General features: G+C 42.9%; 1 protein-coding gene across 1 annotated transcript in view; it reads left to right on the forward strand.

Annotated features, from left to right (window-relative positions):
* The first annotated feature begins 1146 nt into the window (after nucleotides 1-1146).
* Nucleotides 1147-14665, forward strand: part of rxfp1 (relaxin family peptide receptor 1) — a 109569-nt gene continuing 96050 nt past the window's right edge. The window contains exons 1-2 of the mRNA XM_023989680.2: nucleotides 1147-1150; nucleotides 1704-1850. Coding sequence (XP_023845448.1) covers nucleotides 1147-1150; nucleotides 1704-1850 — 151 coding nt within the window. The remainder of the gene's footprint in view (nucleotides 1151-1703; nucleotides 1851-14665) is intronic.

The raw sequence follows: 14665 nt of genomic DNA on the forward strand, positions 1-14665 counted from the left end.
CCAGGAGGGCCGTGTGTCTGCTGGTCTTGAAGGGCTGTGTTCTGCTTTCCGGTCCAGGGCGTGTGTCTGCTGGTCCAGGAGGGCCGTGTGTCTGCTGGTCCATGGAGGGGCCGTGTGTCTGCTGGCCTTGAGGCTGTGTGTCTGCTTGTCCAGGAGGGCGTGTGTCTGCTGGTCGTCTGGCTGCCGGTCCTGAGCGGGCCGTGTGTCTGCTGGTCTGGAGGGCCGTGTGTCTGCTGGTCCTTGAAGGGCTGTGTGTCTTGCTGGTCCAGGAGGGCCGTGTGTCTGCTGGTCCAGGAGGGCCGTGTTGTCTGCTTGTCCAGGAGCCGTGTGTCTGCTGGTCCTTGAGGGCCGTGTGTCTGCTTGTCCAGGAGGGCCGTGTATCTGCTTGTCCAGGAGGGCGTGTGTCTGCTGGTCCAGGAGGGCCGTGTGTCTGCTGGTCAGGAGGGCCGTGTGTCTGCTTGTCCAGGAGGGCCGTGTGTCTGCTGTGTCCCAGGAGGGCCGGTGTTCTGCTGGTCCAGGAGGGCCGTGTGTCTGCTGTCCTTGAGGGCTGTGGTGTCTGCTGGTCCAGAGGGCCGTGTGTCTGCTGGTCCAGGAGGGCCGTGTGTCTGCTTGTCCAGGAGGGCCGTGTGTCTGCTGGTCCAGGAGGGCCGTGTGCTCTGCTGGTCCAGGAGGGCCGTGTGTCTGCTGGTCCTGGAGGGCCGTGTGTCTGCTGGTACTTGAGGGCCGTGTGTCTTCTGGTTTTTGTTATTTCATTTTATCGGAGTCTCGTTAAGACCTAGACAACCAGGTTATGGGAGTTCCCAACTAATCAGTGCCTTAATTGATCAATCAAGTACAAAGGAGTTTGTAAAATCCCCAGACACTCGGCCCTCCAGGACTGGAGTTGACACAATAAATTAATAAACTGACGACTCACACAGTTTCTCTCGTCCGCTTCATTTCCACAGTCATCGACGCCATTGCAGTGCATGAGCTGGGGCAGGCACATGCTCAGGTTGCCACAAGGAAATATCCTAGGGGGCAGTTCGTCTTCTCCTCTGAGATGTTGAACGAAGTTCCTTGCTGAAAATTAAGAGCCCGTGTTTCAATTTCAAAGTCTGTGTTTCTCATTGAGTGGGGAATGGGAACACATATTATAATGGGGGAATGGGTACACATATTTATAGTGGGGAATGGGAAAGATATTATAAGTGGGAATGGGAACACATATTATAAGTCGCGGATGGGAACAGATATTATATGTGAGGAATGGGACACATTTTATGGGGATGGGAACACATATTATAAGTGGGAGTGGCAACACATATTTAAGTGGGGAAGTGGCAACAACATATTATAAGTGGGGAATGGGAACAGATATTATATGTGAGGAATGGGAACACATATTATCAGTGGGGAATGGCAACACATATTATAATGGTGGAAGGGAACAGATATTATAAGTGGGAATGGGGAAACATATTTCCCCACTTATAATATGTGTTCCCATTCCCCACTTATAATATGTGTTCCCATTCCTCACATATAATATCTGTTCCCATTCCCGACTTATAATATGTGTTCCCATTCCCCACTTATAATATCTGTTCCCATTCCCCACTTATAATATGTGTACCCATTCCCCACTTATAATATGTGTTCCCATTCCCCACTCAATGAGAAACACAGACTTTGAAATTGAAACACGGCTCTTGAATTTTCAGCAGGAACTTCGTTCAACATCTCAGAGGAGAAGACGAACTGCCCCCTAGGATATTTCCCTTGTGGCAACCTGAGCATGTGCCTGCCCCAGCTCATGCACTGCAATGGCGTCGATGACTGTGGAAATGAAGCGGACGAGGAGAACTGTGGTGAGTCGTCAGTTTATTAATTTATGTGTCAAACTCCAGTCCTGGAGGGCCGAGTGTCTGGGGATTTTACAACTCCTTTGTACTTGATTGATCAATTAAGGTCACTGATTAGTTGGGAACTCCCATAACCTGGTTGTCTAGGTCTTAACGAGACTCCGATAGAAATGAAATAACAAAAACCAGAAGACACACGGCCCTCAAGTACCAGCAGACACACGGCCCTCCAGGACCAGCAGACACACGGCCCTCCTGGACCAGCAGACACACGGCCCTCCTGGACCAGCAGACACACGGCCCTCCTGCGACAAAAGGCAGACACACGGCCCTCCTGGACCAGCAGACACACGGCCCTCACTGCACCAGCAGACACAACAGCCCTCAGACCAGCAGACACACGCCCTCCTGGACCAGCAGACACACGGCCCTCCTGGACCAGCAGCACACGGCCCTCCTGGCACAGCAGACACACGGCCTCCTGGACCAGCAGACACACGGCCCTCCTGGACCAGCAGACACGACGGCCCTCCTGGACAAGCAGAGACACGGCCCTCCTGGACAAGCAGACACACGGCCTCAAGACCAGCAGACACACGGCCCTCCCGGACCAAGCAGACACACGGCCCTCCTGGACCAGCGACACACGGCCCTCCTGGACCAGCAGACACACAGCCTTCAAGACAGCAGACACACGAGCCCTCCTAGGACCAGCAGACACACGGCCCTCCAGACCAGCAGACACACCGGCCCGTCCTGGACCAGCAGACACACGGCCCTCCTGGACAAGCAGACACACAGCCCTCAAGGACCAGCAGACACACGGCCCTCCTGGACCAGCAGACACACGGCCCTCCTGGACAAGCAGACACACGGCCCTCCTGGACAAGCAGACACACGGCCCTCCACGAATTGAGTTTGACACCCCTGATTTATTGACTCATTTATTATAAGTAATTGTATTCTGACTGTGCTCACTTTGATCCTTGCACTCCAGACTTTGATATTTGGATATTTGATAATGAAGTGTGGCAGTGCATCAGATGTAAATTTTTCCATCAAGGAAAGTTCAGGATTATTCAATTTAAAAAACACATATATATTTCACCTTTATTTAACCGGGTAGACTAATTGAGAACTGCGACCTGGCCAAGATGAAGCAAAGCAGTTCGACACATACAACAACACAGAGTTACACATGGAATAAACAAACATACAGTCAATAATACAGTAGGGGGAAAAGTATATATACAGTGTGTGCAAATGAGGTAAGATAAGTGAGGTAAGGCCATAGTGGTGAGGTAATTACAATATAGCAATTAAACACTGGAGTGATAGATGTGCAGAAGATGAGTGTGCAAGTAGAGATACTGGGGTGCAAAGGAGCAAAATAAAGAAATAAATACAGTATGGGGATGAGGTAGTTTGATGGGCTATTAACAGATGGGCTATGTACAGGTGCAATGATCTGTGAGCTGCTCTGACAGCTGGTGCTTGAAGTTAGTGAGGGGGATAAGAGTGTCCAGCTTCAGCGATTTTTGCAGTTCGTTCTAGTCATTGGTAGCAGAGAACTGGAAGGAAAGGCGGCCAAAGGAAGAATTGGCTTTGGGGGTGACCAGTGAAATATACCTGCTGGAGCGTGTGCTGCGGGTGAGTGCTGCTATGGTGACCAGTGAACTGAGATAAGGCGGGGCTTTAYCTAGCAAAGACTTATAGATGACCTGGAGCCAGTGGGTTTGGCGACGAGTATGAAGCGAGGGCCAGCCAACGAGAGCATACAGGTCGCAGTGGTGGGTAGTGTATGGGGATTTGGTGACAAAACAGATGGCACTGTGATAGACTGCATCCAATTTGTTGATCTTGCAGCAGTCATAAAACATATCACATCAAAAATGTAAAATAAATAGCGAAGGATATTTAAAAACAAATAGGCAGGGTAAGTGCAGTTTCATAGTGCAAGTGCTAAGTGCAATTAGTCTAACATTTTGTTAAGTTGCAGAATTGCATTCGGAATAAAGGTACCTACTTCTTATAACCGTAGGTAGTCTGTACCTGCGGCCAGAAGGAAGATGCTGTAATTCAGGGTGGAGTGGATGCGAAGAGTCAACCGCTATTTTATTCGCCTTCTGGAGAGCTCTGCCCAGGTAGAGAGATGACAATTCTTGCTGTTGCTGCCCCATGATTTTTCCACAAGTCCTGACTATCTTGCCCAACCTATTTTTCTGTGCAACCTTGAAATTTCCAAACCAGCAGGTCAAGCAGTAGGACGGAATGCTCTTAATGAAAGATTTATAAAATAGAACCATGATGGTTAGATCAGCATTAAAACAGTGCAGTTTCCTTATGAAATACATTCTCTGTTGGCCTTTCTTAAAAATAGCGTCAGTACACTGATCCCAGGACAGCTTGTTGTCAATGACTAGCCCAAGGTATTTGTACTCCTCCACTATTTCAATGGGCTCACCTTTTATCAGTGATGGTGTGTGCATGGTAATGTTCCTTCGAAAGTCAATCACCTTGTCCTTAGTTTTGATGTATTTAATATTCGATGGGATGACTCACATCAGACAGTAAAATCTTTTAGAGCCGGTCCGTGCTCCGTCTCATCCCCTTCGGGAAGATTGACCAAAGCAGTATCGTCAGCATATTTGATCAGGTGGCGCCCTGGGAACCGGCTCCGGCAGTACTATACAGTATGTACTATACAGTATGTATAGTACTGGTGAAAGAACACTTCCCTGTGGGGTTCTAACTGAAGTAGTGCGCACCTCAGAGAGTGTGTTGCCAACTCGTACCTACTGAGACATATTAGTTAGAAAGTTGGTGATCCATGTGATAAGCATAGCATAAGTCTCCTCTCAGTCTGTCCGCGAGGACAAACGGATTGTGTTACATGCAGAGGAGAAATCTGCGAACATGATATGCACGTGGATTTTACTGCCCTCCAAATGCATGTACACCAGATGTAAGAGCGAGAGGATGGCAAGAAGCCAGTAGTTGTGCCTGCAATACATAATTAAGTGTGACAATCAATCGGAAGCAAAGTAGAAACGTGTCAGCAAATGTTACTAGGTAGGGATATATGAATAGCCTAACTATAAATTTGGCCATTGTTTAGAATGGCTTGTATCCTGGCTCTATGTCAGCATATGGTAAGTAAAATACTGAAGTCAGTGATTCCCCAAGATACATTTTTTTGCAGCGGTGGCAAGGGGAAGGGGAGGGGTCCAAGGGGAATGCCCCACCAGGATAAATGTTTTGTAGGACTGTGAGAAGGTCAGTTCTTTTTTACATTTTTTAATTATATGTTCAAGCAATAGGCAGAATAAATCATTGAACAAATAACATTTAGATCGTCAGTGTAGAGAAGGCCAGTTCTGTTGACTTTTTCTCGGGATAAATAACTGTAGGAAACCGGTAAATTATAATGAATTATTTATATGGACAGCATGGCGTGAAATGGAACTGTTAAATTACTGTTACGTTAAATTACTATGGCTTCTGCATGATGAATCAATGCTCAGGGTGGGGACAGACAGCACATCTCAGTATGGAGCGCAGTTCACAATGCATGTAGACCTATGATCTCATCATTGTAACTTTTTTTCTTGTGACAGGTAGGCCTATATTTGCTGCAGCATAGCCTATGCTACAGTAATATAAAGACCGAATGTGTGTCTAATTTACCCATCTCCATCTGGCTTTCGGAGGTCACCTTGTTTTTTCATTGTAAATATATACTTTTTATTTTAGCTGCAGAGTTTTGAAACAGCCTATCACTCGAATTTTGTTGCTTTAAATCAGTGCACATGCGAGCATTCTATCGCAGTCTTTCTTTCTCCATCAAAATAGATAATCCTGTTCTAGATTGATATATAGCTCTATACATAGGTGTCCTAGCCTACCTCTTTCAGGTAAGACATTCAATGTAGTATTAGACTTACACTGCTGTTCAAAAGTTTGGGGTCACTTAGAAATGTCCTTGTTTTTGAAAGAAAAGCACATTTTATGTCCATTAAAATAACATCAAATTGATCAGAGATACAGTGTAGACATTGTTAACCTCTCTAGGGTATGTGGGACGTTAGCGTCCCACCTCATCAACAGCCAGTGATACTGCAGGGCGCCAAATTCAAAACAACAGAAATCCCATAATTTAAATTCCTCAAACATACAAGTATTTTACACCATTTTAAAGCTATACTTGTTGTAAATCCAGCCAAAGTGTGCGATTTCAAAAAGGTTTTGCGACGAAAGCACACCAAATGATTATGTAAGGTATGAGCCAAGTCACAGAAATAGACAGCCATTTTTCCAGCTAAAGAGAGCATTAACAAAAAGCAGAAATAGAGATAAAATTAATCGCTAACCTTTGATAATCTTTATCAGATGACACTCATAGGACTTCATGTTACACAATACATGTATTTTATGTTCGGTAAAGTTCATATTTATATCCAAAAATCTGAGTTTAGGCAAGACGCTACTGTATCATTTGGAAAAAAGCCTGAGAAAATGCATAGCACCACATTAAAATGAATGACTATGAAAATTACTATAAAATCAAACTTTCATTAAATCACACATGAAAGATATCAAATTAAAGCTACACTGGTTGTGAATCCAGCCAACATGTCAGAATTCAAATAGGCTTTTCAGCGAAAGCATACGATGCTATTATCTGAGCATAGCACCATTGTAAACAAAAGAGAGAAAACATTTCAACCCTGCAGGAGCGACAACCCTTTGACGAGCTTCTGTTGTTGGCACTCGAATATGTCCCATAAACATCACAAATGGTCCTTTTGTTCGATTAATTCCGTCGATATATGTCCAAAATGTCCATTTATTTGGCGCGTTTGATCCAAAAAAACACCGGTTCCAACTTGCTCAAACATGACGACAAAATATATCAAAAGTTACCTGTAAACTTTGGCAAAAAATGTCAAACTACTTATGTAATACAACTTTAGGTATTTTTTAACGTTAATAATTGATAAAAATTGAAGACTGAATGATATGTGTTCAATACAGGATTAAAACGATATGTAGCATGCCTTCTGTTTGATTGAAACGCATGTCTAGGACACCAGGAGTGCTTGTGACTTCAAGATGGCCGTATTTCTTCATTACACAAAGGAATAACCTCAACCTATTTCTCACGACTGTTGACATCCAGTGGAAGCCGTAGGAACTGCAAGCAAGTTGCTTAGAAATCTGGTTTCCCAATGAAATCTCATTGAAAAGACAGTGACCTCAAAAAAAACAAACATCTGAATGGTTTGTCCTCGGGGTTTCGCCTGCTAAATAAGTTCTGTTATACTCACAGACATGATTCAAACAGTTTTAGAAACTTCAGAGTGTTTTCTATCCAAATCTACTATTAATATGCATATCTTATCTCCTGGCGATGAGTAACTGGCAGTTGAATGTGGGTATGTTTTTCATCCAAACGTGAAAATGCTGCACCCTACCCTAGAGAAGTTAATGTTGTAAATTACTTTTGTTGCTGGAAACGGCAGATTTTTTATGGAATATCTGCATAGGCGTACAGAGGCCCATTATCAGCAACCATCACTCCTGTGTTCCAATGGCACGTTGTGTTAGCTAATCCAAGTTTATCATTTTAAAAGACGAGTTGATCACTAGAAAACCCTTTTGCAATTATGTTAGCACAGCAGAAAACTGTTGTTCTGATTAAAGAAGCAATAAAACTGACCTTCTTTAGACTAGTTGAGTATCAGCATTTGTGGGTTCGATTACAGGTTCAAAATGGTCAGAAACAAAGAACTTACTTCAGAAACTCATCAGTCTATTCTTGTTCTGAGAAATGAAGGCTATTCCATGCGAGAAATTGCCAAGAAACTGAAGATCTCATACAACTCTGTGTACTACTCCCTTCACAGAACAGCGCAAACTGGCTCTAACCAGAATAGAAAGAGGAGTGGTAGGCCCCAGTGCACAACTGAGCAAGAGGACAAGTACATTAGAGTGTCTAGTTTGAGAAACAGACGCCTCACAAGTCCTCAACTGGCAGCTTCATTAAATAGTACCCGCAAAACACCAGTCTCAACGTCAACAGTGAAGAGGCGCCTCCGGGATGCTGGCCTTCTAGGCACAGTTGCAAAGAAAAAGCCATATCTCAGACTGGCCAATAAAAAGAAAATATTAAGATGGGCAAAAGAAAACAGACACTGGACAAAGGAGTGGCCACCACACTCAACCCTATTGAGCTGTTGTGGAAGCAGCTTGACCGTATGGTATGTAAGAAGTGCCCATCAAGCCAATCCAATTTGTGGGAGGTGCTTCAGGAAGCATGGGGTGAAATCTCTTCAGATTACCTCAACAAGTTGACAACTAGAGTGCCAAAGGTCTGCAAGGCTGTAATTGCTGCAAATGGAGGATTCTTTGACGAAGGCAAAGTTTGAAGGACACAATTATTATTTCAATTAAAAATCATTATTTATTACCTTGTCAACATCTTGACTATATTTCCTATTCATTTTGCAACTCATTTCATGTATGTTTTCATGGAAAACAAGGACATTTCTAAGTGACCCCAAACTTTTGAATGGTAGTGTATATTTAGCTAATTAATGATGGGTTGTGCATAATAAGCTTCTAACTTGTAGCCTATATCTCTTGCACAATACGCACGCACCTGTGCTCCACTGGCATCTCCTTAAAAAACGCATGGAGTCCCATGCAGGAAAAGCTAGACTAGAATATCTTGCTGGACATCATTTTTGTAACGTTTCTTATACMAATAAACTATTCGAAGAGGGACTCAAGCTCTTTTTTGCTGAATGTTAAATAGAGCAGTCAATAGAACTCACGGGTAGTTTGAAAGTAGAGTGACCACGAGGATGGCTATAGCAGTTATTTATTCAGACCCATAGCTAGTCAGTCTTTATGAGGAGAAGTGAAAGCCTTCTGCATCTTATTCTAGTCCTATTTTATTCAAGGATGTCATTAGAGTGATGAAGGACAACGAAACGTATTCATTTAACTGTTGAAAGYGAGGAAGGAATGAAGCAACAAAAGGGAGCGAAAGAGCCTACTAGGCTAATACTGTAACATTAGCGTGCAATATTATGAAAAGTATGTGTCAGCCTACTAATTATACAAATATGCCCTATTATATTTCAAAATTGTAATCAAATACCCTAGCCTATACTTGTAACTTTGTATCGCATGTTCTCTTCTGCCTTATCATGGTTTGAACGATGTGCTTAATCCCAGTGCATATAATACTGTATAGTACAGTAATACAGTAATACACTCAAAAAAGATTAGCCTACTGGAGCTAGTTTTATTTATTTACCCAAGAGAACATATAGCCAGCTACATCCATGGGATTTTATGTTTTTCTGTCGTAAGTAATGTGAAGTAGCCTATATCACACAGTATATGTATTGGATAGCGGCACAATCATTTGGGCTTTTTTTGGCTTGAGCTCATTAAATGTCGTTAATGTAGGCTCATAAAATGTATTTAATGTATGGCTCATCAGGATCAGGTTGTATCAGGTTTGAATGTTCATGCTGATCAAAGCTCTAATCAAATCCAGACATATTTATATGGTTTATAATGCTTTTGAATGACACTTCTGGTTTTGGTGGGAAATACCGGGTTACCCGGGAGAAAAGTGATTTATTCTTGGGATGGAACATTTGTAAAATACCTGAAAATATTAACCTCTAATGCACACCTTAGTGGGCTAATCATTAGCTAGATCCAAAGTCCAAACATGATCTTGTTACTAGATACCAACATATTGATGACTTTAATGTCCCAAAAACAACTTGCAACAGTGAATATATTGTAGGCCTACCTGTGACACTCCAAACTTGAATGTGCCTCAATAGGAATGTTTATTTTTCTCATATAATGCACAACGACAAGTTGACTCGGAGTGCGTTCGTAAATTCACTCTGGCTATCTACTCTGATTTCAGAGCACTCTCGTCAGAGTGTGCCAGAGCACAGAATAACTGATTAAATTACGAACGCGCAACACCTGTTGAATATGACCGGTGTCAGTAAACATCGGCAAAAAAAACTGAATTAAATTGTTGCCAGCAGCCCAGTTACAGTCACCAACGCTCTATATAACATGAAAACAGCCTAACCAGCTCTGCTAGGGCGAGTAAAATGGTCAGAGTGAGGTATTCTCTCATTTGTGTCCGGAAGTAGCAAGCTAGCCCACTTTAACCAGTTAGCGTGGGTGCTTGACTGCTGTTGTAAGGGACGCTTGGATCAACCCTACTCTTCGGCCAGAGCGTCCAGTGTCAATCGTGCAGTGTGCACTCTGAATGCTCCGAGAGCTAAATGCTCTGAATTTACGAAAGGACAATCTGACAACGCTTTGAATTTATGAACGCCCAGAGTGCACTCTGAGTGAATTTACGAACACACCCTAGTTAAATAGCTAGGTAAACTATTATACTGTGTGGTTGTCTGATTTTGCTGTTCATTACTCATCTTGTTGGCAGAGGACAAGTAAATGTGGACGGTTCCAGCATCTTCAAAGTGTGCCTCGGTATCAATATTCTTTCCTGTTCCATATTTTTGGGGTGTGGCGGCAACAATTAAGCAGCGGGAGACACTGGAAGTTCCCGCTGATGAAAAAAATAAGTAATATTTTATTTAAAGTTAACCAACAGGTGCTATCTAGAACTTAAAAGGGTTMTTTGGCTGTCCCCATAGGAGAACCCTTTGAAGAACCCTTTTTGGTTCCAGGTAGAACCCTTTTGGGTTCAATGTAACCCGAAAGGGTTATACTTGGAACCAAAAAAGGTTATCCTATGGGAACAGCCAAAGAACCCTTTTGGAACCCTTTTTTTCTAAGAGTGTAGGGTAGAAACAAAGGCATTCCCATTTGGTGTTTGATATTGTGTTTTGCCAGAAGATGTGCATGATTCTCTGGAGACGAGTTGTGTGGAAAGTAGATTGTTTTTTCAGGTCTGCTTCTGTCATTTTCCAGCATTCCGAACCATAAAGGAGAATTTCCAGTACACAGCTGTGGCATATTTTGAGTTTTGGGTTTGTGCTATATTGTCCGGATTTCCAGATTTTATTGAACTTTGTAAAGTTGCTCTTGCTTTATTGATTTTGGTTCAGCTGTCTTTGTTCGTGCCTCCATCATGGCATATGGGGCTCCCAAGGTAAGTAAAACTGCAGGTTAACTCCAGGTCTTGTTCCTTGATTTTGACTGCTTTTGCTATTGTGTTGATGTTCATGAGCATTACCTTTGTTTTGCTGCAGTTGATAATCAGGCTGACTTGCTGGCCAAAGGACTGGAGTCTGTCAGTTTTGTCTTGTAGATGTTGGTGTGTGTGTGGTAAATGAGCCAGGTCATCGGCGAAGTCAAGGTCTTCTAGAGTAGAATACAAGGTCCGTCGTATTCCTCTTGCCTGATCTTCTGTTGTTTGCCGCATGACCCAGTCTATTGCCAGGTAGAAGAGTAAGGCTGACATCACACAACCTTGACCAACTCCAGACTTCACAGCAAAGCCAGAGTGAATGAAAAGTTTCAGTATAATTATTTTATAATGTTAACATCATGGGTGGGGATTCCATAAATTCTCAAGATCTTCCATAGGCTTTTTCAGTGAATGCTGTCAAAAGCCTTCTGGAAGTCAATAAAGTTCATATATAGCTGCTGTTTCCACTCCCTACATTGTTCGATGATGTTCCTGAGGGCAAAGACCTGGTCTGTAACGCACCTTCCCGCTTGTTCGTTCCTAAGCACCTTGTTTACAGCTGAAGCCGTTGTACGATAATCTTTTAAAATATCTTGCTGGGAATGAATAAAAGTGTGATGCCCCTCCAGTTGTTGCAGTCGGATAGTGTGCCCTTCTTAGGTACCTGTATGATGAGCCACTTGGTCCAATCTGAAAGTATCCTTCTCTCCATCCAGATGTCAGTGAGGAGTGGAAGAAGGATGTTTGCAGACAATACTGAATCGATTTTGAACATGTCTGCATTAAGTTTCCCATTATTTAGTGACTTGATGGTAGTGATTGTTTCTTCTTTGGTTGGTGGGTCGGTGTTTATGTCTAGATCTTCTGAAGCAGCTTCAGGTGTGTTCATTGGATCCACAAGGGGTTCTCTGTTGAGAACCTCTCTGAAATGTTCTGTCCATMCTGCTTCCTGTTAATTTTATAGTCAGAAGATTGCCTTGCTGGTCTTTGATTTGGGTATTTGACGTGAATTTTTTGCCACAGATTAGGTTAGTGATTTCTGTGTAATGTTCCTAGCTGATCACTTGCGGCTGCTTTTTCAGCTGCACTTGCCAGCTCATCACTCACTCCTCATCTCTCCTTACTAGCCTTTTGTCTCATGTGTTGATTTTTCTGTACTGTTCCTCTTATTTCTGTTTCAGCCTTTGTGATTTGGCATCTGTTTTCTTTTTTAGTTCCCTTCTTTACTTGATAATGTCCCATGTTTCGGGGTTGATCCATTCCTTGCATAGCCTTCTTCTGTCCTATGGTTTTCTTGATGCTTTCACTGTAAGCTTTAACCACTTTCTCCTACTTCCTATCTATATTCCTGTCTATGTCTGTTCCTCCTCATCCTCTTCTTCTGTGTTGTTTGAAAAGGCTTGATACTTGTTGTGAACTTGTATTATGGAGGTTTTCTTGACGGTTTGGTCCCTCAGCATGCCAACATCAAATCTTGGTGTTCCTTTTGTTGGTGGTCCTGAACAATTCATTTGTAGTTTGATGTCGACAGTCACTAGATGGTCATCACTGGCGACATCTGCCCCCTTCATGCGAGCTTCTACCCTTGCCGTTGACCATCGGGTGGTCAAGCTGGTTCTTGTCTCTTCCATTAGGAGAGTACGATTTTCAGCTTGTGGATATTCTTGTGGGGAAACAGGCTTCCACCTATCACCAGGTTATTTGTGACGCAGAATGTTAACAGTATCTCACCGTTGTCAAACCTCTCTCCACAGACGTGCTTCCCCATTGTTCTCTCGTAGTTGGTGTTCTTGGTACCAACCTCTGCATTCAGGTCTACAGTGAYGAGGAGCAGGTCTTGAGCAGGCGTCTTCTCTACTCCATATATAGAACAGATATTTTTCTTCATCTTCGGCATTGTTTGTGGGAGCATAACATTGGATTATTGTTAGTTTGGTATGTTGTCCATTGAGTCTGGCGTTTGTCGTTCTGCTGCTGATTGGTTTCCATTCCATCAGAGTTTTCTATACACCATTCTGTAGGATGATGGTGACACCATCACTATGTTGTCTATCCTCCCGTCCAGAGTGTAGTTGTCACGCCCTGACCATAGAGAGCTTTTATTCTCTATGTTGGTTAGGTCGGGGTGTGATTAAGGGTGGGTTATCTAGGTGAATTCAATTTCTATGTTGGCCTAGTATGGTTCCCAATCAGAGGCAGCTGTTTATCGTTGTCTCTGATTGGGGATCATATTTAGGTAGCCATTTCCCCATTGTGCTTTGTGTGATCTTGTCTATGTATAGTTGCCTGTGAGCATTATTCTAGCTTCACGTTTCGTTTGTTYGTTTTGTTCTTTGAAGTTTTATATTCCAAAATTAAGGATGGAAACATACCACGCTGCATCTTGGTCTACTCCTTATGACGAACGTGACAGTAGTACTGTTTCCAGTGGATCCAGAGCTATTCCACCTGGCTTCACTCACCTCCAGGATCTATAGCTTGTATCTCCTCATTTCGCTGGTAACCTGTACCAGCTTTCTGGACTCAAACATTGTTTGAACATTCCATAAGCCAACGTGCAGTTTGTCTTTTGTGTTCAGTGCCTGGGACTCTGGAAGATCTTCACATCCAGTTGTAGAATTGTCATTTTTTGCTGTTTCTGTAGCACAAGAGTTTTATGGGATGGCGTTGCTCGCCCCATGCCCAGCCGTCCACAATTTCTGATTTCGGGAGATTTTGGAGTTGATTTTTTTTGTCCTCTACGATAGCATTTTGTCTTCTTGGTGATGGATTACAGTCTCATACCACGTGAGATCAGACAGGCTTTGGGTCATGTACAAGCTGCCTGTCACGATCGTGTGGAAGAGATTCGGACCAAAACGCAGCATGAGGAAAATAAGCCATCTTCTTTTAATAAATGACCGAAGATGAACATGAAACGAAAACACTATACAAACAAACAAAAAAACAACAAATGATCGTGAAGCTAAATAACGCAAGTGCACAGACAAGCAACAAACGTTAAACAAGACAACTACCCACAAAAGCCTACTGCCTATGGCTACCTTAAATATGGCTCCCAATCAGAGACAAATGAATGACAGCTGTCTCTGATTGAGACCCAATCCAGGCAGCCATAGACATAACTAGACAACCTCACAATTATCTATCCCATACACAATACAACACCCATAGACTAAACAAAACACACACAACATACAATGCCCACCCCAACTCACGCCCTGACCAACTAAACATAATCAAAATAACATAAAAATAGGTCAGGAACGTGACACTGCCCCTGTGCATCAAGCTCAATAAACTCCTGCTGCTGTGTAGTGAAAGCTATAACTGAAAGCCAACATAAAATGTTTTTTGTTTTTGTTTTAGCAGTTCATACCAGCAGCGTGAAACAGGAGGTAATGCTCATAGTCTTTGTTTATATTTGTAATGRGTGATTTTCAAGGCGGTAACACCTATGGCATAAAACAGAGGGACAGACATAGTAATGTAATAGTGTAAGGTAGTGTGTATACTATGACATTATTAATGGGACACCAGTTCAGTTATTGAGAAAAAAAGTATTGTAAGAAGACTTATTTTAGTAATAACTCTATAACAGGGTTTCCTGAACCCA

Source organism: Salvelinus sp. IW2-2015, linkage group LG6.2, assembly GCF_002910315.2.
Source record: "Salvelinus sp. IW2-2015 linkage group LG6.2, ASM291031v2, whole genome shotgun sequence".
Taxonomy (NCBI): domain Eukaryota; kingdom Metazoa; phylum Chordata; class Actinopteri; order Salmoniformes; family Salmonidae; genus Salvelinus; species Salvelinus sp. IW2-2015.